This window comes from Oncorhynchus mykiss, chromosome 17 (assembly GCF_057628025.1).
Source record: "Oncorhynchus mykiss isolate SJ-2025 chromosome 17, ASM5762802v1, whole genome shotgun sequence".
Lineage (NCBI taxonomy): Eukaryota > Metazoa > Chordata > Actinopteri > Salmoniformes > Salmonidae > Oncorhynchus > Oncorhynchus mykiss.
In genome coordinates, this window is record NC_143038.1 from 47,632,977 (window position 1) to 47,660,251 (window position 27,275).

General features: G+C 45.4%; 5 protein-coding genes across 6 annotated transcripts; 4 read left to right on the forward strand and 1 right to left on the reverse strand.

The window, feature by feature from the left end:
- The first annotated feature begins 1,198 nt into the window (after positions 1 to 1,198).
- Positions 1,199 to 1,936, forward strand: LOC110493238 (olfactory receptor class A-like protein 4). Its single transcript, XM_090204195.1, has 2 exons — positions 1,199 to 1,357; positions 1,724 to 1,936. Exons 1-2 carry the CDS (start codon positions 1,199 to 1,201, stop codon positions 1,934 to 1,936), a joined length of 372 nt encoding a protein of 123 aa, XP_090060321.1.
- Positions 1,937 to 2,684: 748 nt separating this feature from the next.
- Positions 2,685 to 3,927, reverse strand: ora4 (olfactory receptor class A related 4). The gene is given in 2 exon segments (XM_021570503.3): positions 2,685 to 3,710; positions 3,841 to 3,927. Coding segments are annotated over 2 exon segments (1,113 nt in total).
- A 6,158-nt stretch (positions 3,928 to 10,085) lies between these two features.
- Positions 10,086 to 13,071, forward strand: fndc10 (fibronectin type III domain containing 10). The gene is made up of 2 exons (XM_021569359.3): positions 10,086 to 10,588; positions 10,840 to 13,071. Exon 2 carries the CDS (start codon positions 11,020 to 11,022, stop codon positions 12,166 to 12,168), a length of 1,149 nt encoding a protein of 382 aa, XP_021425034.2. The 5' UTR covers positions 10,086 to 10,588; positions 10,840 to 11,019; the 3' UTR covers positions 12,169 to 13,071.
- A 331-nt stretch (positions 13,072 to 13,402) lies between these two features.
- On the forward strand, positions 13,403 to 17,850 carry ssu72 (SSU72 homolog, RNA polymerase II CTD phosphatase). Of its 2 annotated transcripts, none has more exons than XM_090205746.1 (5): positions 13,403 to 13,565; positions 14,391 to 14,605; positions 15,253 to 16,234; positions 16,430 to 16,548; positions 16,929 to 17,850. In XM_090205746.1, the coding sequence occupies exons 3-5, from the start codon at positions 16,033 to 16,035 to the stop codon at positions 17,028 to 17,030; spliced, it is 423 nt and encodes a 140-aa protein (XP_090061872.1). In that variant the 5' UTR covers positions 13,403 to 13,565; positions 14,391 to 14,605; positions 15,253 to 16,032; the 3' UTR covers positions 17,031 to 17,850. The 2 variants fall into 2 exon arrangements, with proteins under 2 accessions (XP_090061872.1, XP_021425035.1); XM_021569360.3 differs by having other exon boundaries at positions 14,391 to 14,534; positions 16,095 to 16,234.
- A 2,756-nt stretch (positions 17,851 to 20,606) lies between these two features.
- Positions 20,607 to 27,275, forward strand: LOC110494371 (transmembrane protein 240-like). The gene is made up of 4 exons (XM_021569361.3): positions 20,607 to 21,494; positions 21,780 to 21,886; positions 23,426 to 23,634; positions 24,991 to 27,275. Exons 1-4 carry the CDS (start codon positions 21,438 to 21,440, stop codon positions 25,143 to 25,145), a joined length of 528 nt encoding a protein of 175 aa, XP_021425036.1. The 5' UTR covers positions 20,607 to 21,437; the 3' UTR covers positions 25,146 to 27,275.

Genomic DNA, 27,275 nt, shown 5'->3' on the forward strand with positions numbered 1-27,275 from the left:
ATCCCTCCCTAGGGAAGCTAGACATGATCATGAACCTAGCTGCTAAGGAAGCATGTTTTAATTAGGCTGACTGATGAATCTCTCGTGTAGCTGAACTCTGGGATTGAAACCCCCACAATATCTCTGGCCTAGCAGAAGTTAGTTGAGTAACTAGGGAAAGTTACTCAAAGTTACTCAACGAAAAGTTACTCATCTAAAAAAAAAAAAACTTTGAAAATAGGCCCCTGGATTAGGATGCAGAGAGACAAAGTATTCTACCCAGGACTCAATCTAATTCAGTAGCTGAGATGGAGGCCCCAATGCCAGAGTTGAGAGGGCAGAGGCTGGTGGGGATGGGGCTCTGTGTCACCATGTCTCCCACTCAGACCGCCTTCTACATTATTCTGATCCTGCTGGGTATCACGGTTAACACCACAGTGGTTGGTGTGATCGGGGAGAATGTGTTCAAAGACCCCAGTGGAGTACATAACTCAGACATCAACATGGTGAACATGGCCCTCTCTAACCTGTCCTGACGAATGCCCTGCTGGTCATCGCTGACCTGGAGCTGGATTGGTCTGGGACAGGTGTCGAGCACTGGAGTAGAAGATGCTGAAGAATAATGGCTTTATGTGGGTGCTCGAGACAAGGGTGAGGCAGGTATGGGGATTGTGTGTGGTTTGGGCTCTAAGTAAAAGGTTTGTGATTATGGGATTTGGTATTTAAGATATCAGAGGGTTTTGGGCTGATCTTTGAGGAATGGTAGTTTAAAATGCAAGCGCAAGGGAGGGTGGTGTGGTCTGTGATTGGAGATATGCTATGTGAAATGAAAGCAAGCTGACAATATACCGTGCCATAATTACTGGAATTAGTATTGTTCCGGTTGACACTATTGTGTACACACACACAGACACACACAAAAACTGACACCCAGCTCTCTCTCTGTAGCTGTCCTCCTCCAGAGACTGGTGTTGCTTCCTGATGGGGGTGTGGGTGTGGCTTCACTGCCTTGTCTCCTCTCCTGTCCTCTCCCCTCCAACACTTCCCACCCCTCTGCTCTTTTCTCCTATCTTCTCATCCCCTCCCCTCTTCTCATCTCCTCTCTCCTCCCCGTCCCATGCAGACCCTGATGTTGTTCAACAGCACCACACACGCCCTGCTGGGCTGTTTGTGGAACTTCCCCTCCAGCTACGTGGGCCTGGCCTAAGACACCACCTCTATGGTGATCCACAAGACAGTGCCCATTATGCTGATGGCCATCAACAACCTGTCCTCCCTCTACACGCTCTACGCCCATAGCAGGACCCGCTACCCCACACACATGACCACGGACGCACCCGTCCTGAAGAGGGTACCGTCCGAGAGACGAGCTGCCAAGGTGAGAGAGGCTGGACAGGATTCAGAATTATGCCATGTTATATGTACCCTGCTTACTATGGATGGAAGGATGGAGAAGTACAGCACATGTAATGTGTACCTGTAACATGAGGAATGTTGGAAAAACTTGCTTATGGGTTACCAAGGTGTTTCTGTATAGCACTCTGTGACATCTGCTGATATAAAAAAAGGCTTTATAAATATATTTGATTGATTGATTGATGATCCAGGTTCGCTTTTAATTAACAATGTTATTACATAAAATGCGTGTTTATGTGTATGTTTTATGACCCTTATGCTGAGAGAAGAAGAAAACAAGTAAATAGTTTCACAGTATTTCCCCTCCCAGCCCTCCGTCTTTCTCTAGGTGATTCCAGCCCTCATAATGCTCTTCAATGGGTCTTGGGGAACCAGCCTCATCTCTATAAACTACTTTAACTACAACCAAGGTTTGTCAGCCGAGTTCCTCCTGGTTACAGCTCGCTTTGCCAACACCATCTTCAATGCCATTTCGCCCATCGTGCTGGCAGTGGGTCACCGGCGGCTGCGTGCTGTCATTAAGTCTATTCTTACTCACTGACAGAGCCCACACTCTGACACACACACTGCAACTGACATAATGGGGAAGTCAGTGGAAAGATATTATACTTGCCCTCAACCTAACAGTAACATAGAATTATATGGTTGTTAGCATTCCTCTAACCATTGGCATCCATTTTGATCCTCTTCCTTAGGCAGGCTATTTTAATATGGCCACTATGAGAGACAAACCCATTCATGTTTATGACCATTTCTAAGGATGCAATGATCAGTACTGAGGAAGAGCACTGTCACTTGTTTGGAGGGGTTTTGTAGTAAAGATTGTTGACTTCTTAATTGAAATCAAATGTGATACTCTGTACTTGTCAGTGAGACTACATTAACACAATTTATTTCTGGCAAGCTGACTTTTTGTGAGTGAGAAAATGTTTTTGATGTATTGACTGTACTTAAGAGGGCACTCCTAGCTGTAGATAGTTGTTGTTACATGTTCTGACTTGTTTGCTCTTTAATAAACAGTCAAATACCATCTCCCAGCCTCTGAGACAGTTTATGCCCTGAGGTTCCTCTACATCAGAGTTTCACAAACTTCACAATATTTCAATACTCCAAATGTAGAAGATCTTAAACATTCCAATACTTTAAAAGTACTATGGTATTTATTGGGTGGGTTATTACATATTTAGACAGGGTTTTATATACATGTTGACATTTAAACACAGACTGAAGGGGAGGTAAGCATTGGTTAATTAATGATACCATACAGTGGTATGCCTTAATTCATTCATTCATTTATTTGCTTTAACTCTCTCCTCTTATTTGATAACCTCTCTCTCCTTCTGAATAGTGAAAACGGTTTGTTTTGCAGTCGTCTCCCTTGTGTCTGGAGCTTTGCTTTCATCTATTATTTTCTCCTGTTGACATTTCACTCTGTCAGCACAGCCAGCGATCATCTTCATGATCCTCTTCCTCAGCTTGCCGTGTCCCAGAGCCACCACCATGGGACTGAAGCCCACAAACACAGAAGCAGAGAAGTGGGCCACAGTCAGCAGCTCCTCCGCATGGAGCCCCCTGTTATGGTTATAGTATGTCACCGCTGCAACTTGCAGGACCCAGCACACCACAAACAGCATCACCAGCAACATAATCACATGACTGGCCTTGCGTTCACTGGACACATGTCTGTCCAGCTCGCCATGCGTCCCTCCCCCTGCCTCGCCCGTCGAGGTGACGGCCCGGATGTGTTTGGCCAGCGAGTGCAGCGTAGCCAGGTTGGTGCCCACCATCAGCATCAGGGGAACCACCTCATTGAGGACCAGGGAGGTGGAGGCGAAGGCCGAGCCCTGCTCCTCCGAGGGGAATTCCCACATACAGCCCAGCAGGGGCCTGGTGGTGCAGCTGATCACCATCAGCTCCACCGTGGCATTGCCTTGGACATGTGTGGTGTAAACCAGCGCTGGCAAGGAAAAGGCGAGATTGAGTCCCCAGACAAGCCCCAGAGCCACCCACACCTTCCTCCTCTCATGCTCCTGTGCAAGGGGGCCCATGGCCACATGCTGTCGCTTCAGGGTGGCACAGTGGAAGGCACTGAGGGTCAGAGTGACCCAGCAGCCCACGGCCCGCCACCACACCCACAGCAACATGAAGAGGCGGCACCAGCCCTGGGACAGTGACACGTCCAGACCCAGATCAGACACAAAGATGGGTACCGTGCGGAACAGAGACGTCAGCAGGTTGGCCAGTGACAGGTTCACCAGGATGATGTCAGAGGGAGGGAGCCGATGAGACAAATTTCCAATGTCCGACTGAAACACCTTAGAGAGAGGGAGAGAGAGAGTATAATTAATTATTACACTTAACACTGTGCGATGTCCTCTTAAGCTGATATTCCATGGCTATCGGCAGTTAGGGTTCCATTTCTTTTTTTGATAGTTCTCTCCTCACCACATGGATGACCAGTATGTTTCCCAGGATGCCAGAGAAGACCAGAAACCCAAACAGAATAGCATCTACAGTGAGGACCTCCGACATCGCATCGTCCTCAGCATGGCGCCACTATTTATTTCTTATTCATTGCATGGATGTGTCTCAACTATCAAGAGTGGTGAGAGCTACTCTCCCTACTCTGTTACTCTACCAGGGTATCCATTGTATATCTGCCTTTATCCTGTTCATTGTGAACTATTTATATAGACACACACACTCATACACAAACAAAGCCATACCGTTGCTGACCCAGCTCAGGGTCAATTTACTCCAATAATTTGTCGCCTAGATACCATGCCCTTACCTGCTGCTAAGGCATGCAGATTTTTCACTCCATTGGCCAACTGCAAAAACACACACCTCTTATCAACTCATACCCCACAGACAGGCCACATCTACAAGAAATGTGAGACCATAAAGATATACAAATAATGTCCAGACATGTATTTATTTTTTGCCCTGTTACACAGCTGGCTGTAAATGGTTCATTCAAACAAATAAAACATAGTGAAATCTTCCTATTTTAACAGGGGTATGTTATTGTGTCAGATATTTGTTGGCCCATACATTGCGAAAGTATTCGGCCCCCTTGAACTTTGCGACCTTTTGCCACATTTCAGGCTTCAAACATAAAGATATAAAACTGTATTTTTTTGTGAAGAATCAACAACAAGTGGGACACAATCATGAAGTGGAACGACATTTATTGGATATTTCAAACTTTTTTAACAAATCAAAAACTGAAAAATTGGGCGTGCAAAATTATTCAGCCCCCTTAAGTTAATACTTTGTAGCGCCACCTTTTGCTGCGATTACAGCTGTAAGTCGCTTGGGGTATGTCTCTATGTCACGCCCTGACCATAGTTTACTTTGTATTTTCTATATTTTGATTGGTCAGGGTGTGATCTGAGTGGGCATTCTATGTTACATGTCTAGTTTGTCTAGTTCTATGTTCGGCCTGATATGGTTCTCAATCAGAGGCAGGTGTTCGTCATTGTCTCTGATTGGGAACCATATTTAGGTAGCCTGGGTTTCACTGTGTGTTTGTGGGTGATTGTTCCTGTCTATGTGTTTTCACCAGATAGGCTGTTTAGGTTTTCGTTACGTTTATTGTTTTTGTACTGATTCGTGTTTTACGTTTTTTCATTAAACATGAATCGCAATCGACACGCTGCATTTTGGTCCGACTCTCCTTCTCACGAAGAAAACCGTTACAGAATCACCCACCACCAACGGACCAAGCAGCGTGTCAACAGGCAGCAGCAGCAGCGTAAAGAGGAATGGACATGGGAGGACGTTTTGGATGGCAAGGGCTGTTACACTTGGGAGGAGATACTGGCTGGAAGAGATCGCCTCCCATGGGAACAGGTGGAGGCACTTAGGAGAGCAGAGGCAGCCGGAGAGAGGAGCCGGCGATATGAGGGAACACGGCTGGCAAGGAAGCCCGAGAGGCAGCCCCAAAAATTTCTTGGGGGGGGGCTAACAGGGAGTATGGCTACGCCAGGTAGGAGACCTGGGCAGACTCCCTGTGCTTACCGGGGGGCTAGAGAGACCGGACAGGCACCGTGTTATGCAGTGGTGCGCACGGTGTCTCCAGTGCGGGTGCATAGCCCGGTGCGGTATATTCCAGCTCCGCGTGTCGGCCGGGCTAGATTGAGCGTCGAGCCTAATGCCATGAAGCCGGCTCTACGCAGCTGGTCCCCAGTGCGTCTCCTTGGGCCGGTTTACATGGCACCAGCCTTGCGCTCGGTTTCTCCGGTTCGCCTGCATAGTCCAGTGCGGGCTATTCCACCTCGCCGCACTGGCAGGGCGACCGTGAGCATTCAACCAGGTAAGGTTGGGCAGGCTCGGTGCTCAAGAGCTCCAGTGCGCCTGCACGGTCCGGTTTTTCCAGTACCACCTCCACACCCCAGCCCTCCGGTAGCAGCTCCCCGCACCAGGCTTCCTGTGCGTGTCCTCGGCCCAGTACCACCAGTGCCAGCACCACGCATCAGGCCTACAGTGCGCCTCGCCTGTCCAGCGCTGCCAGAGCCTCCCTTCTCTTCAGCGCTGTCGGAGTCTCCCGCCTGTTTAGCGCTGTTAGAGCCTGCCTTCTCTACAGCGCTGCCGGAGTCTCCCGCCTGTTCAGAACTGCCAGTTAGCATAGAGCTGCCAGTTAGCATAGAGCTGCCAGTTAGCATAGAGCTGCCAGTTAGCATAGAGCTGCCAGTTAGCATAGAGCTGCCAGTTAGCATAGAGCTGCCAGTTAGCTTAGAGCTGCCAGTTAGCAAGGAGCTGCCAGTCTGCAAGGAGCTGCCAGTCTGCATAGAGCTGCCAGTCTGCATGGAGCTGCCAGTCTGCAAGGAGCCGCCAGAGCTGCCAGTCTGCAGGATGCCGCCAAAGCTGCCAGTCTGCAAGGAGCCGCCAGAGCTGCCAGTCTGCAAGGAGCCGCCAGAGCTGCCAGTTAGCATGGAGCAGCCAGGGCCGCCAGTTAGCATGGAGCAGCCAGGGCCGCCAGTCAGCATGGAGCAGTCAGGGCCGCCAGTCAGCATGGAGCAGCCAGTCAGCATGGAGCAGCCAGTCAGCATGGAGCAGCCAGTCAGCATGGAGCAGCCAGAGCTGCCAGTCAGCATGGAGCAGCCAGTCAGCATGGAGCAGCCAGAGCTACCAGTCATCATGGAGCAGCCAGAGCAGTCTGCTAGCATGGAGCAGCCAGAGCTGTCAGTCAGCATGGAGCAGCCAGAGCAGCCAGTCTGTGTCGACCAGTCTCTTCCAGATCTGCCAGTCGTCCAGACTCTTCCAGATCTGCCAGTCGTCCAGACTCTTCCAGATCTGCCAGTCGACCAGACTCTTCCAGATCTGCCCGTCGTCCAGACTCTTCCAGATCTGCCAGTCGACCAGACTCTTCCAGATCTGCCAGTCGACCAGACTCTTCCAGATCTGCCAGTCGACCAGACTCTTCCAGATCTGCCAGTCGACCAGACTCTTCCAGATCTGCCAGTCGACCAGACTCTTCCAGATCTGCCAGTCGACCAGACTCTTCCAGATCTGCCAGTCGACCAGACTCTTCCAGATCTGCCAGTCGACCAGACTCTTCCAGATCTGCCAGTCGACCAGACTCTTCCAGATCTGCCAGTCGACCAGACTCTTCCAGATCTGCCAGTCGACCAGACTCTTCCAGATCTGCCAGTCGACCAGACTCTTCCAGATCTGCCAGTCGACCAGACTCTTCCAGATCTGCCAGTCGACCAGACTCTCTCAGATCTGCCAGTCGTCCAGATTCTCCCAGATCTGCCAGTCGTCCAGATTCTCCCAGATCTGCCAGTCGTCCAGATTCTCCCAGATCCGCCAGTCAGCCAGGATCTTCCAGAACCGCCAGCCAGCCAGGATCTGCCGGATCTAACCACCTGCCTGAGCTTCTTCTCAGTGCTGAGCTTCTTCTCAGTGCTGAGCTTCCTCTCAGGGCTGAGCTACCCATCTGTCCCGAGTTACCTCTGTCCCGAGCTGTCCCTCTGTCCCATGTTATCATTGTGGTGGGTAACCTATTTAGGGACGTTTAGGAGGGGGATTAAAACTGTCATGGAGTGGGGTCCACGTCCAGCGCCAGAGCCGCCACCGTGGACAGATGCCCACCCAGACCCTCCCCTATAGGTTCAGGTTTTGCGGCCGGAGTCCGCACCTTGGGGGGGGGGTACTGTCACGCCCTGACCATAGTTTACTTTGTATTTTCTATATTTTGATTGGTCAGGGTGTGATCTGAGTGGGCATTCTATGTTACATGTCTAGTTTGTCTAGTTCTATGTTCGGCCTGATATGGTTCTCAATCAGAGGCAGGTGTTCGTCATTGTCTCTGATTGGGAACCATATTTAGGTAGCCTGGGTTTCACTGTGTGTTTGTGGGTGATTGTTCCTGTCTATGTGTTTTCACCAGATAGGCTGTTTAGGTTTTCGTTACGTTTATTGTTTTTGTACTGATTCGTGTTTTACGTTTTTTCATTAAACATGAATCGCAATCGACACGCTGCATTTTGGTCCGACTCTCCTTCTCACGAAGAAAACCGTTACACTCTATCTGTTTTGCACATCGAGAGACTGAAATATTTTCCCATTCCTCCTTGCAAAACAGCTCGAGCTCAGTGAGGTTGGATGGAGAGCATTTGTGAACAGCAGTTTTCAGTTCTTTCCACAGATTCTCGATTGGATTCAGGTCTGGACTTTGACTTGGCCATTCTAACACCTGGATATGTTGATTTTTGAACCATTCCATTGTAGATTTTGCTTTATGTTTTGGATCATTGTCTTGTTGGAAGACAAATCTCCGTCCCAGTCTCAGGTCTTTTGCAGACTCCATCAGGTTTTCTTCCAGAATGGTCCTGTATTTGGCTCCATCCATCTTCCCATCAATTTTAACCATCTTCCCTGTCCCTGCTGAAGAAAAGCAGGCCCAAACCATGATGCTGCCACCACCATGTTTGACAGTGGGTATGGCGTGTTCAGGGTGATGAGCTGTGTTGCTTTTACGCCAAACATAACGTTTTGCATTGTTGCCAAAAAGTTCAATTTTGGTTTCATCTGACCAGAGCACCTTCTTCCACATGTTTGGTGTGTCTCCCAGGTGGCTTGTGGCAAACTTTAAACAACACTTTTTATGGATATCTTTAAGAAATGGCTTTCTTCTTGCCACTCTTCCATAAAGGCCAGATTTGTGCAATATACGACTGATTGTTGTCCTATGGACAGAGTCTCCCACCTCAGCTGTAGATCTCTGCAGTTCATCCAGAGTGATCATGGGCCTCTTGGCTGCATCTCTGATCAGTCTTCTCCTTGTATGAGCTGAAAGTTTAGAGGGACGGCCAGGTCTTGGTAGATTTGCAGTGGTCTGATACTCCTTCCATTTCAATATTATCGCTTGCACAGTGCTCCTTGGGATGTTTAAAGCTTGGGAAATCTTTTTGTATCCAAATCCGGCTTTAAACTTCTTCACAACAGTATCTCGGACCTGCCTGGTGTGTTCCTTGTTCTTCATGATGCTCTCTGCGCTTTTAACGGACCTCTGAGACTATCACAGTGCAGGTGCATTTATACGGAGACTTGATTGCACACAGGTGGATTGTATTTATCATCATTAGTCATTTAGGTCAACATTGGATCATTCAGAGATCCTCACTGAACTTCTGGAGAGAGTTTGCTGCACTGAAAGTAAAGGGGCTGAATAATTTTGCACGCCCAATTTTTCAGTTCTTGATTTGTTAAAAAAGTTTGAAATATCCAATAAATGTCGTTCCACTTCATGATTGTGTCCCACTTGTTGTTGATTCTACACAAAAAAATACAGTTTTATATCTTTATGTTTGAAGCCTGAAATGTGGCAAAAGGTTGCAAAGTTCAAGGGGGCCGAATACTTTCGCAAGGCACTGTATATTTAGATGTTTGTGTGTTATGTTATAATCCATTCGTTTGTGCCCCATCCCATGAGTGTCTCTACCCCCTCATCGTTAGCTCCCATTGTTCAGATGTAGAGAGGCATCATCAGACTAATTTACCCAGCATACCCCAGGGGCTTCCCAGGGGTCTTATTAAAACCATCCCATCCACTGATGCTGCAGTATTATTCATTAATCACACTGTTCCTGTCCTCTCCCTTGGCCCTACTAGCTTGCCTATTGTTTCCTTTTGGGAATGGAAAAATAATCATTATCTCCAATAACCTTGTCAGTGAACTGCTGAGTCGAATTGATCAGAAATTAAAATGAAATGCTCTCAAATTCAAGATCTTCATATATATGAAGCTTTTTGTGACCATTATATCTGCCAGTAGGTGTTGTTAGACTTGGAGTTGTATTACCTATAGGATGATTAGGCTCCTCATCACACAGCAATCAATGTGTATTTAGATTGTTGTAATCGAGCTCTGGTTATCCATGATCTGATCGTTCTAACGATGATACTATTTTAAAGAGGTTAAAAAGAGGTTGTACAACTAACCAGAAATTAATGTTTCCGAAAAAAATCTTCAGAAGTGTTTGAGTGTGAGCTAAAGAAACCTAGCTCTCTACAAGGTCTGCCGTTTAACTAGCGCCAGAATATTGTGGAACGTTATAGACCTATTATCAACTATCACCACTTGAGGTCGCTGTAGGTTTGGAAATAGCATCACATCAAAACCAACTACAGCCCTGGGTTACCACTGACAATATTCAAATGTCAGCGTAAGTAACATATACTAATCTCATTAATGTGTTAAAAACTGTTACCAGAGTTAATTGCTGCAAGTTTCATAGTCTTCTACAACACATTTTTTTTCCTGAAAATAGGACATTTGTTTTAGAGGATAAAGATGCACAAGACAATATCCTCTAATGCATTTCCAATAAACTGCCTTGATAGCATGGACAAAAGACTACACACATCAGCCTTGAAGACTACATACAGCCTAACACCAAATGTGGGAAAGAGGAGAGGGAGGAAGGACGGATGGGTGGAAGGAAGGATGGAAAGGCACAAAAAAGTAACGGAAATGGTGTCAGGGAAATTAAGATTGGAGTGGGGATTTGAAATGATGACTCATGATGTAATTGACTGCTGATGACTAGGCTACAAACATTCTGACAGACACACACAAACACACACTTCCTCACAACAACCATCAAAGAAAGGAGGACAAGACTGGGCCAAATGTGATTAAAAAGATAACTGCCGCGGTCCTCGTTCTCGAAAACCCAGACATGTAAGTTATTTTCTCAAATAGCCAAAATGCATCTTACATTGATTTCCGTTACATTAACAATTGTAATCAGCGATGTGACCTATTTATTGGTTGGTTTAGTTGTGTGCATAACTAACATTACGTGTATGGATAAACAGATCAAGCATGCGTATCCAAGTGATAGCAGTCTGGCTCATTCTCTAATAGTGTGGATTGTAAACTATCAATCATCCAACTAGGTATATGATTGTTACTGTCTGCTTTTGTTGCAGATTGTTTTCGTGCTCTGCACCGGGGAGAGGCTACACCGCATTGTTGGTGTAAGACTGTTATGGAAGCCACATGACCCGGTACCTCTCTTTCTCTTCTCGGATCTCCGCTGACAATAACGGCGCAGTCCACTATCAATTTGCACTAAATACAGTGAGAGTGAACCTGTAAAACGGGAAGACATGAGAGGCCAACCGCGGCTGTCCCTGGTCGCCTTCTCGGCAGTGCTTCTCTGTCTGTGTCGCGCAACAATCGCAGTTTCCAACCAGACACGCGGCGGCCGCGATGCGCAATTACCATCAGCGTCAGCATCTTCATCAGACGAGGGAAGCGAGAAGGACGTGGATGTCTCCCCAAACTCTGGCCAACACCATAACTACGGTATTGATTATTTCAGTAAGAATGAAACTATGAGCACACCAAAGCTGGAGGGGGACCTCAGCTATAGGAATGGCACTTCATCCATCAACATCAGCAGAGGCAATACAGGAACCACTGTGATATCTGGCAGGCCAGACCATGTGCAAGGTGAAACAAGGTGGGTCATGGCCATGGAGGGAGAAGTGGCACCAATATGTGCCTACCGGGTAACAGATGGGGGAATCGGGGGGCGGTTGTGTTTTCGACACACACAGCAGGGGTTCAAGTGTCATCATGGAGACTGCCGGACTGTTCCGTCTCCAGGAGGGTCCCTGGTGGCCAATGTTCTGACCAATGGTAGCGTGCTGCTACAGTGGACATACGAAGGTCTGAGGGGAGAGGCTCAAGGGACAACCAAAGGAAACACAGCTGGATATGACCTAGATAAACAAGAGACTAAGACTAGAGGAACAAGTGTAGAGGGACAGAAAGGGGCTCCTAGGACAGGGCTTGGGGTAGAGAGCAGGATTTTGATTGCACCACCAAAGAGGGTATTCAGTGGACGACGGGTCAGAAGAGGTGGGTTTGCGCTGAGCTGCTGGTGGAATGGGAGCTACACCCAGTTTGAGTGCGCTGGTCTTCATCTTGGCTCCGGTTGCAGGGACTTCCTGCTGACTGAGCTCCATGAGAACGTCCCCTACCGCATCTGCCTACATCCGCTGGCCTCCACCCTGACCCCACCGCCCCACTCAGGAGGAGCAGGCCAAAGACAGGACCTGGGAGACTGCTTGGAGTTCACTGTCTCACCATTGGGCATGCAGGACATTGTGATCGCCATGACAACAGTGGGAGGAGCCATCTGTGTGATGCTGGTCATCATCTGCCTGTTGGTGGCATACATCACTGAGAACATCATGAGCCCCACGACACAGCACTCACACTCCACATACCACACACACTCTCACCACTAATGTCACTCACACACGCAAACACACGCACACACACGGGCACACACTTGTATCCTTGTTAAGCAATATCACACAAATGTATTTTACTCCCACATCTAAATCAATACACTAAAAACACATGTATGTAACATACAGTGATTGAACAACCACACACACATAATAGAAATCTCACACAGATTCAGGGCATCGCACCTTACACACGACTAAAATACATCATACCTGTGCAAGCTTGTGGAAGAACGATGAACTAAGCCTCCGAATAGACCACCACACTTTCAAATAGTATTAAATACTTTTCAAATGATAGGGCTCAGATAATTACATATCTGTTTGTGTGTGCATATTTTCCTCTCATGTGTATTTATCTCATAAGCCTTTCTGCTAGTAATCAACGTGTGCTGTGTTAGAGATAGTAAGATGGTAGTCGGTAGGCCTACCTAAGAGTGAAACATTGTCTACAGTTGAGCAGAGGAAAAACAAATGTGTACCAACCAGTATAAACCAGCATTTCTAAAGATGTCTCTATTTTTTTGGAGCCCAGTTATAGATTGGTTATGATTACCTCTGTTAAGTGCCAAATAATAAGTGCAAGCACAGTAGGTAATTTAATTAGTGCTTTCTTCATTTTTACCTCAGAGAGGATTCATTTAATTAATGTCAACAATTAACCCCCATGCAGCCAAGAATGATTCCTATTGCCATATCTTGTCATGGCTGTATGTCATAGACCTTCAACAGGCTGGTCTGCTTTGCAGTCTGCCAAATACTGTACCAAACCTCTATTTTAGGAGGCTCCGTGGAATCAATAAAACACACCGAATATGTGTGTATGTGTACCCGTGTACAGAAAATATTATTAATATTTGTATCTATCCGTCCATCGTACAAATAAAATATAGATGCCTATGCCTAGACTGTGTGCAATTAATAACGGATACATGTGGCACAGTTGCAGCCTGTTTTTCAGCATCATCAGGGCTTGAGGACTGGTCGGGTCAGACTGGAGAAGTTTATGTTTGGATGACGTCATGGATGCACCATAAATGGCTTTGGTGTGAAGCCCTGCCCCCATATGACATCAGCTGTAAAACCTTGTGGATAAAACTCCCCGTCGCCATTTTAACAGGCTCACAGAAAGAAGGTTATCCGATTGCTTTGACTCATTTATATATACCCTGTTGTATTTGGTTGGTTAGTTAAAACGAAGGTCTTCCCTACAGTCTTTTTGTGATAGCTACATTTGTACCACGTTTAAACTAGTTGTGTGTAGTACTTTCTTAACATTCGATTGCTAGTTCTTTCAGAAAAATAGCATTCGCAATGCCGAGCCACCCGCTGCGCGTGGCGGTGGTGTGCTCGAGCAACCAGAACCGCAGCATGGAAGCGCACAACATCCTCAGGTAACATTACTGGAAGACAAACTACGACGACATGCCACGAAGCCGCAACTTTTGATTTTCAGCGGCCTGCTTTTTAAAAAACTTGGTTGAGAGCTCACCCTCCTCCACACAACAATGCAGTCTTGCTACGCCGACCGCAGTCTGTTTGCGGCAAACGACGGGTCGACGCATTTTATTACACTAATATGGCTAACTTCCATATTTTACAAGACTGAGACGTATAGGTCTTTATGAAGCTCAACTAATTACGAGTGTCACACATGGAGAAAGGGCGAATTTATTTTTCCTCGCCGGTGTTGACTACCGGAAGTAGGGCATGTTTAACTCAGTCGGCATAGCCGTCAGTCACTAGCTGGAAGTAACTAGAACAAACTGGTTAGAACTAGGTAGGCAACGAACCAGTCAATTACCTGAAATTGTAAAAATATGATTAGAACAAACATTGATACAAATAGTTAGACCTGCCATGCATCACCTAGAATGTACTGTCATGTTCTGGATTGTTCCATGAAAGGATCATAAAGCAATTGTCCCCCAACAGCCTCAAAATGAAAACTTTTTAGGCAGGGTAACACTAAAATAATACATCTTACGACTAATTTGTCATTTCACTGAGCTAAAAAAAACTGATGGAAAGAAAGGTAAGGAGAGCCTATTGGGTAATTACAGAAGATTCCTGCAATATGGCTCTTGTAATGAGAACTTCATTGATGATGACATCCATGCATTTCCCCTGCTGTGGTCTATACTTTTTGCATTGTATGTGCTGGTCTGAAAGTAACCATATTTTCCCGTTTCAATCTCTATTTCTTTCCGTTTCTATAGCAAACGTGGCTTTGACGTGCGCTCTTTTGGGACAGGGTCCCATGTGAAGCTACCTGGTCCAGCACCGGACAAGCCCAATGTGTATGACTTCAAAACGACTTATGAACAGATGTACAACGACCTGGTCCGCAAGGACAAGGAGCTGTATCCCCTGCACACTTGCATTCACACACACCTTAAACACAGCCCCATCTCTTCCATGTTTCCTTTCTTCAGTGAGTTATTCTCTTAATATTCACTGGAAATATACCAAATTATATGAATGAAAACATGAAGGGTCACTGTACATGGAGGTGCATGTTAAAGTTTGTGATTTTGTAGTAAAGGATGTCCTTCACTAACCTGATCCCAGATCTGTTTGTGTTCTTGCAAACACCGTTGCTGCACTTGTCGAGCCAAACATTGGCATGACAGTGAATGACATGGGAGTTTGCATGATGGCACATACAGACTGGCACTCAGGCTAGTCCTCACATTTTTTGTGAGATTTATCACATGACATCACATTGCTTTTTCTAACGAGTGGGCTGCATGAAAGATTTCACTTTTGACAGGTTCATGTAAACAAGTATCCATTTATCCTCTATAGCCAGGTAGGTTGTTTCTGGGCCCAGAAACCAGAAGATCTAGGGAAAATATCTCGGTCTTTCCATATCAGGACTAGAATGTAGACTATAAACAAAACATAAATGCTGGTTTGTTGAGCACTATGTATTTGACCCAACTAGTAGTCTGTGTAGTTTAAATATTGCATTGTAAATTGGCAAGGGCACTACTGTTGATTGTGAACATTCATTCCTTCTGTGCTGTTTTAGTATATGCTTCCACATGTAAATAATTTAACCCCCTCCTTCCACTACAGGGCTCTCAACCAAACTCTTCAGAAAAATAAATTTTCCATTGAAGCCAAGTTCTTATCTTTGAAAAGGCATCAATTCATATAACAACTCTGGAGCCCACATGGTTCAACCTTAAATGGACTCCTACTGCTACACTTGGGATCTGAATCAAGTGGATAGGTGTAAGCAGGAAGGTGAACATTGGAGCTATTATCATATTGTAGATGCCAATAAAATCCTATCACATCTACTGAAGTGCATAGCAGGGTAGGGGCTAGCAATCCATTTGGGATTCAGCATAAGACTGAATTATTTGACACGGTTCTGTGTTAGAAGGTATGCTCACTTGTGTTATAGATGTCAAAAAAATGTTTGGGGGTACAACTGAGATATCTGCATGCTTGTAAAAAAAGAAAGGGGATATGTATGAATTGTTAGTGGGAACTTAACACTCCTTTCACTTCCCAAGTCCCTATTTTAGGAGTGTACAAGAGTTGACACGCATCCTTACAGTGCAGGCAAAGATTGGAGATCATTTCTGTAATATTTTCTTGACTTCATCTCCCTCTTTCTTCCAAAACCCAGCATATTTTCTCCAAATATAAAATTGTTAGGTGAGGAAGGTGAGTTTATCTAGAATACTGTACTGGTAGTTTATTAGATGCCAGTTACAATAGTTTTACAATAGTTATTTGAAGTTATTCAACTTCCAAAGATGTCTTTCATATGTTTTGGCCTCTAGGGGGTGTTGTCTAACTGGCGTGTCAATCTGAGACATTTGATATATTTTCATAGATCCCTTAATGTTTGAGGTCTTGTGTGTTGTCTCTCGTCTTGCTGTGTTCCTTGACCCTCAGCACCTCAGATACACGCAGAACGGAATCCTGCACATGTTGGACCGCAACAAGCGGATTAAGTCCCGACCCGAACGCTTCCAGAGCTGTAAGGACCAGTTTGACCTGGTCATCACCTGTGAGGAGAGGGTCTACGACCAAGTGCTGGAGGGTGAGGGGACTGGTGACCAGAAGGGTGGAGGGATTCACATGTCAAGTTATGAACTATTATAAATGGGGTTTAATGCATGTGAAATGCAACTGACATATTGAATACACTTCCATGAAAGCATGCATAACTATGAAGTTAGTCTAGCGCTAGGCCACTGTCTACATGTTGATCAACTATCACTACTCTCCCACTCAGACCTGAGCTCTCGGGAGCAGGAGACCTTCACGCCGGTTCACGTCATCAACGTGGACATCCAGGACAACCACGAGGAGGCAACACTGGGGGCTTTCCTCATCTGTGAGCTGTGTCAGTGTGTGAGTGTCTGTCTGCCTGACCCTACGCAGCTACAATCACACAGTTACTTTGTCATAGGGAATGCCAGTTTTTGTTATAGGAACATGGTATAATGGGGAGTCAGAGACTCTACTCCTGGGGTTCATGGTGGTCTTTTTTTCTACAGTGTTGATTGAGCTCTGCTAGATACATGATGGTTACATACAATACATGTACTTGAAGATGGTACACATGGCATTTTGTGGTGTTGGGATGATTGTGTTGAGAGACAGCAATGGTGCATGAGTTAGTGGTATGTCTCTGTGATTCTGTTAAACTGGGACTTAAATTGTATTTGATGCATTTGCCTTGCCCAGTGTAGCAGGTGTTGTGTTCAGACTGTCCCTTCTCCCCGTCTCAGATCCAGCACACCGATGACATGGAAAACGAGATGGACGAGCTGCTGCAAGAGTTTGAGGACAAGAGCAACAGGCCTTTCCTCCACACAGTCTGCTTCTACTGATGCGCCTGCTACCAAATCTGCAATATCATACGCCCCCTGACCAAACATGCACGTTTATACACAGACTCATGTACACTTCCGTATGAACTTACTGATTACTTTTCACACAGACCTACACAATGCTCAATCTCTGCTGTTGGTCAGGGCCGAGGGTGAAGGGATGGTTGCTTTCTCTATTAAGTGGACAGGCTCATCCCTCTTGCTCTGCCTTTCCTCCTTGGGGCCAAGGTGGGTCCAAAGTCCTCCCCCTATTCTATAGTGAAACCACTGACCTGCCTCCCCACAGAGAAATGCCTCTTTTGTCAAACATCCTCTACCTCCAAAGGAGGATTTTTTTTTTGTTGTTCAAGTGTTGCACAGTGATGTGGATTGCAAAGCAACATTGATTTAAGTTCCTTTTAAAGAAAGAATATATTTTTTATTTTAAGTATACTTTGTCACATTTACTCTTGATTGTGGAGAGTAGTAGTGTTTACGGGATAGAGTGGAGACGGTTTAGGTATGAATGTGTTTCAGTGTGTGACTGTATCTGAGTGTGTACCAGTAGTTAATTAGGAATTAATCTAAATAGGGGGCTATATAATGAACAACCAAATAGAGACTTCAAGGTTCTCATTTTGCCCTCTTAATTTACGTTATGTATGGTTCATATTTAAAAACCAGATTTGTTACCTTTTTCAGGGAGGAATATTTTTTTCTTTTGTAAATTGAAAAGAATGAAAACATTAATTATTTGCAAGCTGAGGACTCAGTCCATAGTGCCTGAATATTTCTGTATGTACATATGAATCCAATGAATGAATAAACATGTCTAGAAAAACATTTGAATAATTGACTGTCCTTTTTAGTGTTGCACATTTTTTTTCTTAGTTTAGTCAAGTAGCAGAAGCTCTTATTCAGGGAGTACCAGTACCGAGTCGATGTGCAGGGGTACGAGGTAATTAAGCTAGCTATGTACATATAGGTAGGGATAAAGTGTCTAGGCAATGGTATAGATAAAGTGAGCTGTAGCAGCAGCGTAATTGGTGAGGGTGTGTGAGGCGTCAGTATGCATATGTGTGGATGTTATGTGTGTAAGGGAGTATGTAGTGTCAGTAAGTATGTGTGTGTGTGGGTAGAGTCCACTGTTGTGCATAGTCAGTGCAAGAGTTCATCAAAATTTAAAAAATCAATGCAGGTAGTTGAGGTAGCCATTTGATTAGCTATTTAGCAGTCTTATGGCTTGGGGGTAGAAGCTGTTCAGGGTCCTTTTGGTTCCCGACTTGGTGCACTGGTAGCACTTGCTGTGTGGTAGCAGAGAGAACAGACTATGGCTTAGGTGGCTGGAGTCTTTGACAATTTGTTGGGCCTTCCTCTGATACCACCTGGTATAGAGGTCTTGGACGGCAGGGAGCTCGGCCCCAGTGATATACTGCGCCGTACTCACAACCCTCTGTAGCGTCTTTCAGTCGGGTTCCTTGCAGTTACCTTACCAAGCAGTGATGCAACTGTCGTGCCCTCTTCACAACTGTGTGGGTGTGTGGACCATATTAATTCGTTAGTGATGTGGACACTGACGATCTTGACCCACTCCACCATAGCCCCATCGATGTGGATGGGGGAGTACTCCCTTTTCCATTTCCTGTAGTTCAAGAACAGGCCCTTTGTCTTTCTCACGTTGAGGGAGAGGTTGTTGTCCTGGCACCACACTGCCAGGTCTCTGACCTCCTACCTATAGGCTGCCTCATCGTCGTCAGTGATCAGTCCTACCACCGTTGTGTCACCAGCTCTTTGTGGGTGACAGGGAGTACAGAAGGAGACTAACCACACACCCCTGAGGGGCCCTGTGGTGATGGTCAGCGTGGCGGATGTGTTGTTGCCTACCCTCACCGCCTGGGAGGCGCCCCGTCAAGAAGTCCAGGATCGAGTTGCAGAGGGAGGTGTTTAGTCCCAGGGTCCTGAGCTTAGTAATGAGCTTGGAGGGGATTATGGTGTTGAATGCTGAGCTGTAGTCAATGAACAGCATTCTTACATAGCTATTAATTTTGTCCAGGTGGGTGAGGGCAGTGAGGAGTGCAATAGAGATTGCATAATCTGTGGATCTGTTGCTTGAGGCAGTATGCGAATTCTAGTGGGTCCAGGGTGTCTGAGATGACGGTGTTGTGAGTCATGACCAGCCTTTCAAAGCATTTCATGGCTATAGATGTGAGTGCTACAGGGCGATATTCATTTAGGCAGGTTACCTTGGTGTTCTTGGGCATGTGGAACATGGTGGTCTGCTTAAAACAAGTTGGTATTACAGACCTGGTCAGGGATAGGTTGAAAATGTCAGTGAAGACACTTGCCAGCTGGTCAGCACATGCTCTGCGTACGCCTCTCTGCATGCAGTTGGAAGATTTTAATCAACAAATGTACCTTGTCAAGGTTCTATAGCCCAATGACAGCATTCATAAAGAATGCAGTGAGAATCAATTGTATCCTCTTCCATCTGCTCATGTCCATATGGCAACATGATACTATGTGTACCATTTCAAATGTGTTTTGCCCTACTAGGCCATTTTAATCACTTACCTAAGACATTGTCAGCATGCCCAACTAACATTTTGTTCTGTCCTGATCTTACTCCAATTTCACTGATTAATGATAAGCAATACAATTGTTATATTCAGTGCACAGAAACAATTGAGTGGCTGGGACACAGTGTAGCCTGGCTCACCTTGAATTGCACATGGAACATAATAATGTCAGAGAGTATGATTTGATTGATGCGGCAGTTTGTTCATACTGATAGAGGGAAGGATGGGAGGGCTGCAAGGTCACTGATTTATGGTTAATGCTAAAAGGAAATTCCCCAGAGACAAAGCTAGGGTTAAACTAAAGTGACAGTCCCATATCCTAACCTCCCTCTGTCATCTCTAGTAACATAAATGGATAAATGACTTTGTCCTTGCCATACATGAGCTACAATAGCACTATAGGACCAGGGTTTTTTGTTTGTCATAGACTATTTAATAAACGTGATTCTGTGACATTTTAGATTTCACGTGACTGGCATACGAAATATGGTGGAAACTCGGACTTCCCATAGCCCATGCTAAACCAATCCAATGTGTTTGCATGCGTCGGGAGAACAGAGAACTTTGAGAGTCACTATACAGGCCTTCTGTCTACAAAGCCACACCATCAACAACACAGGTCCAATCTGGCTCGTATTGGTGTTGACTGCGGTGCTGTCCACGACCGTGGTGCTGAATCCACATCCGCTGGTCGCGGTGCTGTCCATGTTGCTTATGTGTGCACCCTTATAAGGACACTGTGACACTTGGATTTCCTGCAGGTTTGAGAGTCAGGACAACATTAAGAAAAATCATTTCAATTTGTGACATTCTATTAATCCCTATTGGCCGGGCCTATTGAACGAGCTGGCATTCCCATGGCCCCAATCCACTCAAGCCTAATTCATCTTCCTCTTGCTTGCTTTTCCCTGATAGACATAAGCAATACAGTTAATTTTGTCACAAACGAAGCCTAGCCCCCACAAAATGGTGCGGCATACATTATTTGAACTGCAACGTCAGAGAGAGACAGATAGAGAGAGAGAGATTGAGAGAGAGATAGAGAAGTGTACATATCCGTTTATATCAATCGTTGTTTATTAATGTTGAAGCATGCTATCATCATCATTATCATACGCTCAAACCTTGACCTATGAATAGGCGTGCCTAAGCTACTAAACTGCTTCATTTATCTAAAGACAAACGGGCGGAAATTGATACAGCCTTTAAAAAAAATGCCTCAGCTAAATAAATACTGGAATGCACAAGGAGGGACCGTTCTTTCTTTCAGCTGCGCCAAAGTAGCACATGTTGGACTATAATAATTTATAGATAGCATGACAGTAAACAAGCAACTGCTAGAGGGAGCTAACACGGAAAACGATTTGATACGAGAAGAAAACATGCATCGATACCTCCTTTCCTAATGCTAGTGGATGCGTCTAGGTAAATAAGCTAGGCTACACCAGGAACAATGTGCAGTGGCGGCGGTCATCACAACAACGCATGGATCGCGACCTCATCCTGCCAGCTTCTGTGTTGCGGTGCTTTGGAATTGCCTAATAACAATCTCATTTCTGACATAGGCTACAGCTTTCACAACGCACCACGCCTCCTCATCATTGAACGCACCTCGATTAACCATCTTCGCCAGTGCACAGTGTGCTTTTCAAAGGGGAGCAAAAGAGAGGCTGATCCGCATCTCCTCATGTCGCGGAGAAAGGAACATTGGATAGACGAGGCAAGGATGGGTGGTTTGACACTGATTCTGCATCCATGAGCGCCTTCACTTCCAACAGAGTGTTGTTTTTTGGACCAGGTACCACTGGATAGTTCTGGTGAGAGAGAAAGAAACTGCTGTTAAGAAGTTTGGATGCAAATGGCCACAACCACCATGATCTTTATGATTTTGGGGGCTTCACTTGTGATGGTAAGAACACCGTTATGCACATTCCCGCTCTCCCTTATGTGTAACAATGTAACGTTTTAAAAGTTGTCAAATTGATATTTCAATAAACCTAGACATCAACGTGGCCTAGCTACGCGCGGCTACATAATCTATAAACAAACTGTCAATGGAAAACAATTTATCTGGAGTCAGTGAATTTTTAGAATGTACATTTTTGTTTGTCATTAACTTGAGAAGTCTGGCAACATATGGTGTTATGGGAATGTAGCTCGTTTTGTCCCAGTTTACTTACATGGTTCTTTTCAGGCAGTAGCGTGTCTAACGGACATGAACGCTCTACTAGACCGCTTTCACAACTACATCTTACCACATTTACGAGGGGAGGACCGCGTCTGCCATTGCAACTGTGGAAGGTAAAACCAACTTTTAAAAAATGATGCAATTTAAAGTTGTGCAAAACAAGAGCATGAGTAAACCATTGCTTTGAAACTTCAGGTGATGTATAGTGCACTGTTTATGGCAATGGTCCATCGTCATTTCATGTTGTTTGTTATAGGACAAACATAGTTGACTCCTGTATTTGTTGACTCACCTCAGAGGTTTGATCACTGGTGAACTAGTGATGTAAAGCATCTGCGATAATGTGTTTTCTGCATGTTGTCTAGCTCCTATCACTTTCATCATCTAATTACAGTCTGCACATCAATGATGTATGGAACAGCTGTGACCTATGTTGAACTATGCTCCTGTCCATGATGGAAATTACTCTGGCTCAACATTCCTACAGTGTGACAGAGTCACATTGAAACACAGGTCACCTGTTATGTTTTTAGTCTACTCCTTAGGCCCACATCTTAGTCATCACTGACAGTTTAAATAAAATGAAAAACAATTTGTTTGGGGCTTTACAATTTTTTTTTAACTTCAATCATTTTAATGTTACTGAAAACATCTGTCGGTGGGTTGATTTTCCTGTGAACAACATTACTCACTCCTGCAGGCAGCCATACCTCCCCCTCCCTCCCACTCAGACCTGTTATGAGCTATGGGATGTGAGTGAGTGAGTGAGTGAGTGAGTGAGTGAGTGAGTGAGTGAGTGAGAGAGAGAGAGAGAGAGATGATTAGACAGTGTAGGAGAGCAGCAGGAAGTATGTCAATAAAGCTTTGTGAATTTAATCATGTGTTTGAGTGGGATAGAGCTGAAGACAGGAAAAAAGAGAGAGGCATATTGAGACCTCCCAGATATTAATGAGTTGTCAGGGTTCTGGATAGCAATATCTTTCACTCTCTCACATGCTTCCTTAGGTTCACTTTTCCCACTTGTTTGTGCACTCCACATCCTCCTTTTTTTGTTGCCACATACCTCTCTCCCTTGACCTTTCTGCCCACCTCAACACTCTCTTCTTGCTGCTATGGTTTCTCTCAACTGGAAGTGATGCCTGCAGCCCAGTAGGAGAGGGAGTTGGTCCACATGCATCCCCGCACCCCAACTCCCATGGGGCAGCGAGGCCAGCTGTTAGTGATGCGTTTCCTGTGCTGTCCTCCAGCTGCAGCTGTTCACCTCTCAGTGATGGGGCTGACAGCAGCACACCCACCCAACCCATCCATCCATCTCACTCACCCAAAGCACTACAGCAAAGCATATGGAACCACACACAGCCTAACCATATACAGTATGCTCTATATATGGTAGATCTAATTACTCCCTTATGTAATTGTCTCCCTCAATGCACTTTTTCTTCATTTTCTTTTCTACTTCTTCCTCTCCCCACTCTACCACTCTGTCCTCCCGTCCCTCCTCTCTTCTCTCGCTTTCCTCCCTCACCTTTTCCTCCCTTCCCTCTCCACTGTGTCCTGCGTTCCCTCCTTTCTTCTTCCCGTCTCCTCATCTCCCTCCATTGTCTCCTCTTTTCTACTCTCCTCTCCCTGTGTCCCCTCCCTCTGGGCTTCAGGCACCATGTCCACTATGTGATCCCGTACGATGGGGACCAGTCTCTGGTAGACTCGGCAGAGAACTACTTTGTGAGTGATAGCGTGACCAAGCAGGAGCTGGACCTGATGCTGGGGCTGCTGCTGGGCTTCCTCCTCAGCTGGTTACTGCTGTGGCTGGACGGGGCGCTGCACGCTGCCCTCAGGGCCTGGAGGGCCAAACAGCACCATGGTGAGTAAGCAGGAGGAACAACCACACAGGAGGCCTCTGACAGGCAGAGAGACACTTTGTATGGGGAGCTGGTCCAAAAATGCTGACACAACACTGGAGGAGCTCTGGGTTTGAAAACAGTAGCAGTAGAAAGTTACTAAGGAATACAGATTTATCTTCATGGGGTGGGGGGGAAATAGGATGCTCTTTGGGTGAGTGAGGGAATAGACAGGAGAATAATAGTCTGAAGGTGCAGAGGTATGATCTCTCAACTTTTAAACTTATTTGGATTAGCTTTGTTTGATGAAAACTGCAGTGTCGTGGGAGCCTCAGTTCCAGAGACTACAGTACAGTGTGTAAACCTGTCTACGGTTCGATGGCATTTATGTGTGACTCAGCCATCGACCTACTTTATCACAGTATTCCCTAGCTCGCTGCTGTTTTTCTTTTGATTTTCTATATGTCATTTTAGGTCAGCATTGTTTTCAGGCTTAGGTATGGACAGCAGGATTTTTTTACCCCTCAGATTTCTATATGAAACTGTTGGCACTGATATAGTCATCATACATTCTTCTCCTTTAGTCTAGTCACAGTTTTTCCCGTGTGTAGATTTTTCTCTTCATATTTCTATATTCAGTTGTGGGATTAGTATAATTCACACCCAGAGCTGCTTGTCGTGTAGGAAGTGATGGGGGTGGTTGGCAAAGAGGTGCAGAAATGAGTCATATACAGTATAGGGATTCAAAATCATATATTTTCAAATTGATATTTCCTCTCTTGCACACAAGCACACGCTTGCATGTGCACACAAACAGCGTTCATTTTATTGTCCGTAGTTTTAAAACTGTGAGTTCAGAGTAGACCTACTGCAATGTTTCAGTGTCTTGGGATTTCTCTCTCCTCTGTACAGATTCTGAATCCCTCTCCCACGCTTAAAATTCACTATTTCTCTCTCCCTGTCTTTCTCGATTTCTAACTCCCTCCCATCACACCAATCAAATTCATGTAATTTAATTCTCCCCCATCGCCTGTCTCTCCTGTGAAACGTCTGCGGGCTTTATTAGTATGGCGGAGATGTCTCATCCTCTCTCCATCTCTCCTTTCTGCTCTCCACTCACTGCTCTCCGTTTCCCTGCTCTTTTTCCCTGTCTCTCAGCCCATGGTGTCCTCAGACTTAAATTAGATGAGTCAATTTGGATCACACCTCCATTCTCAGATATAAATACCCCACACCCATGAGCCACACACACATACAGAAACTGCACACTCGCACACAAATTAAATGGAGGACAAATCCTTCATCTTTCAATCACACATTTAATGTTGTCTATGTCCCGTCTTCCCGGCCCCCTACTTTCTTTCCTTTACTGTGTCCAGATGTGTTCTCCTGGTCATGGGTTCCCCGCTTCTGTAACCTGAGAGACCTGGGGAGACGGGTGCACCTGAGGAAGCTGGAGGACTCCAGTGGGAACATGGTGCACATTAAGCAGAAGCTGTACCACAATGGACACCCCAGCCCTCGTAACCTCTGAGAGCCATTGCACATTGGACAGCCCAGCCCACGCCACCTCTGCCAGCCATGGCACAACGGCCACCCCATTCCACATCACCTCTGAGAGCAATGGACTGGCTGAGACAGGCTGAGACCTGCTGTCAACTGACCAACCAGACTTCAGCCGCATGGGCAACTAAACAATGACTATTCAAGATATACCCTTCAAACCATACTGTTTCTTATGGACACTGGATAGAGCACTTTCTCAAGTGACCCCATGGTCTTTACCCACAGTGCACTCCTCACCCTCCATATTTTATGTAAAAAGATTGTAGTTAATGAGAATCCATTTAGGAGGGCGTAAGCAATTTTCCAGAGTGTGTTTGTTTTTCAAAATAGTTATATATATTATATATTTAGTTTTAGAATGTCAATTTTGCTAGAAGTGGGGATAGGGTGTATTCATTATTTTGCTTTTGTTTTGTCAGTTTGTAGAAAAATGTGTTTATTTTGCCTGAAGATGTCAGTTTTGAAGTTAGAATATTTATTTTGCTCGAGGTTGTTTATTATTGACAGGGGTTTGTGTATTGGAAGAGGTACACTATATATGCAAAAGTATGTGGACACCACTTAAAATTAGTGGATTCGGCTATTTCAGCCACACCCATTGCTGATAGGTGTATAAAATCGAACACACAATCACCATAGACAAATATTGGCAGTAGAATGGCCTTACTGAAGAGCTCAGTTACTTTCAACGTGGCACCGTCATAAGATGCCACCTTTCCAACAAATCAGTTTGTAAAATGTCGAACACCTTTGGGATTAATTGGAACGCCGACTGTGAGCATGGCCTAATCGCCCAACATCAGTGCCCGAACACACTAATGCTCTTGTGGCTGAGTGGAAGCAAGTCCCCGCACTAATGTTCCAACATCTAGTGGAAAGCCTTCCCAGAAGAGTGGAGGCTGTTATAGTAGCAAAGGGGGACCAACTCCATATTAATACCCATGATTTTGGAATGAGATGTTCGACAAGCAGGTGTCCACATACTTTTGGTCATGTATTGTACTTTGTGTCTATTTTAGAAACTTTTCATGTAAAAACTGTACTAAATGGGGGCCTAGGGGACGGAATGGAATTATAAATCATTAGGGGTGGGTAAGAGGACGGAAATGCTGCCTGCTTGTCTAACTGTGTGGTGTGTACAGTATATGCAATGTGTTAATATTGAAGAACCATGAGTAAAGGCATGGTTGTGTGTGTGTGTGTGTGTGTGTGTGTGTGTGTGTGTGTGTGTGTGTGTGTGTGTGTGTGTGTGTGTGTGTGTGTGTGTGTGTGTGTGTGTGTGTGTGTGTGTGTGTGTGTGTGTGTGTGTGTGTGTGTGTGTGTGTGTGTGTGTGTTTTTTTACGGGTTACAGAATTTCTTTGATATTTTGTCCAAAGGGTCATCACCATGGAAACCTGGAGACGAAATTCCAAGACTGAGAGTTTCACTCAGGAGCTCTATATAGTTGACAAAACACTTTACACTGAACAGCCAGTTGTAGAGCGCCTCCATCATGGTAGCTTAGAAAGGCACTTCCTGTGGTATATGTAAGCAATAAGGCCCGAGGGGGTGTGGTATATGGCCAATATACCATGGCTAAGGGCTGTTCATATGCACGACGCAATGCGGAGTGCCTGGACACAGCCCTTAGCCGTTGTATATTGACCATATACCTCAAACCCCTGAGGTACCTTATTACTATTATAAACTGGTTACCAACGTAATTAGGGGAGTAAAAATACATGTTTTGTCATACCTGTGGTATACGGTCTGATATACCACGGCTGTCAGCCAATGAACATTCAGGGCTCGAACCACCCACTTTATAATTATTAACTAATATCTAAAGTAGGTGCAACATGCCCTTGTCATGGCATTGGAGAGTGATGCTGTGTGAGAACTCGGTCACAATTACTGTGACACATTGGGATTCCGAATGAATTCCTTCATTTGTCTCTAGGGAGCGGAATGTAGACTCATTCAATTTTGACCCCCTTTCTCTTCCCTGCACCTCCCCCATCTTCCCTTACCCCGTGCCTCTCTTCCCCATCTCTGTCCAAACATTGGTGTTGTAAAGATTAAATGTTGGTTTCATTAAAAGGGACAACTGGGGTTTAA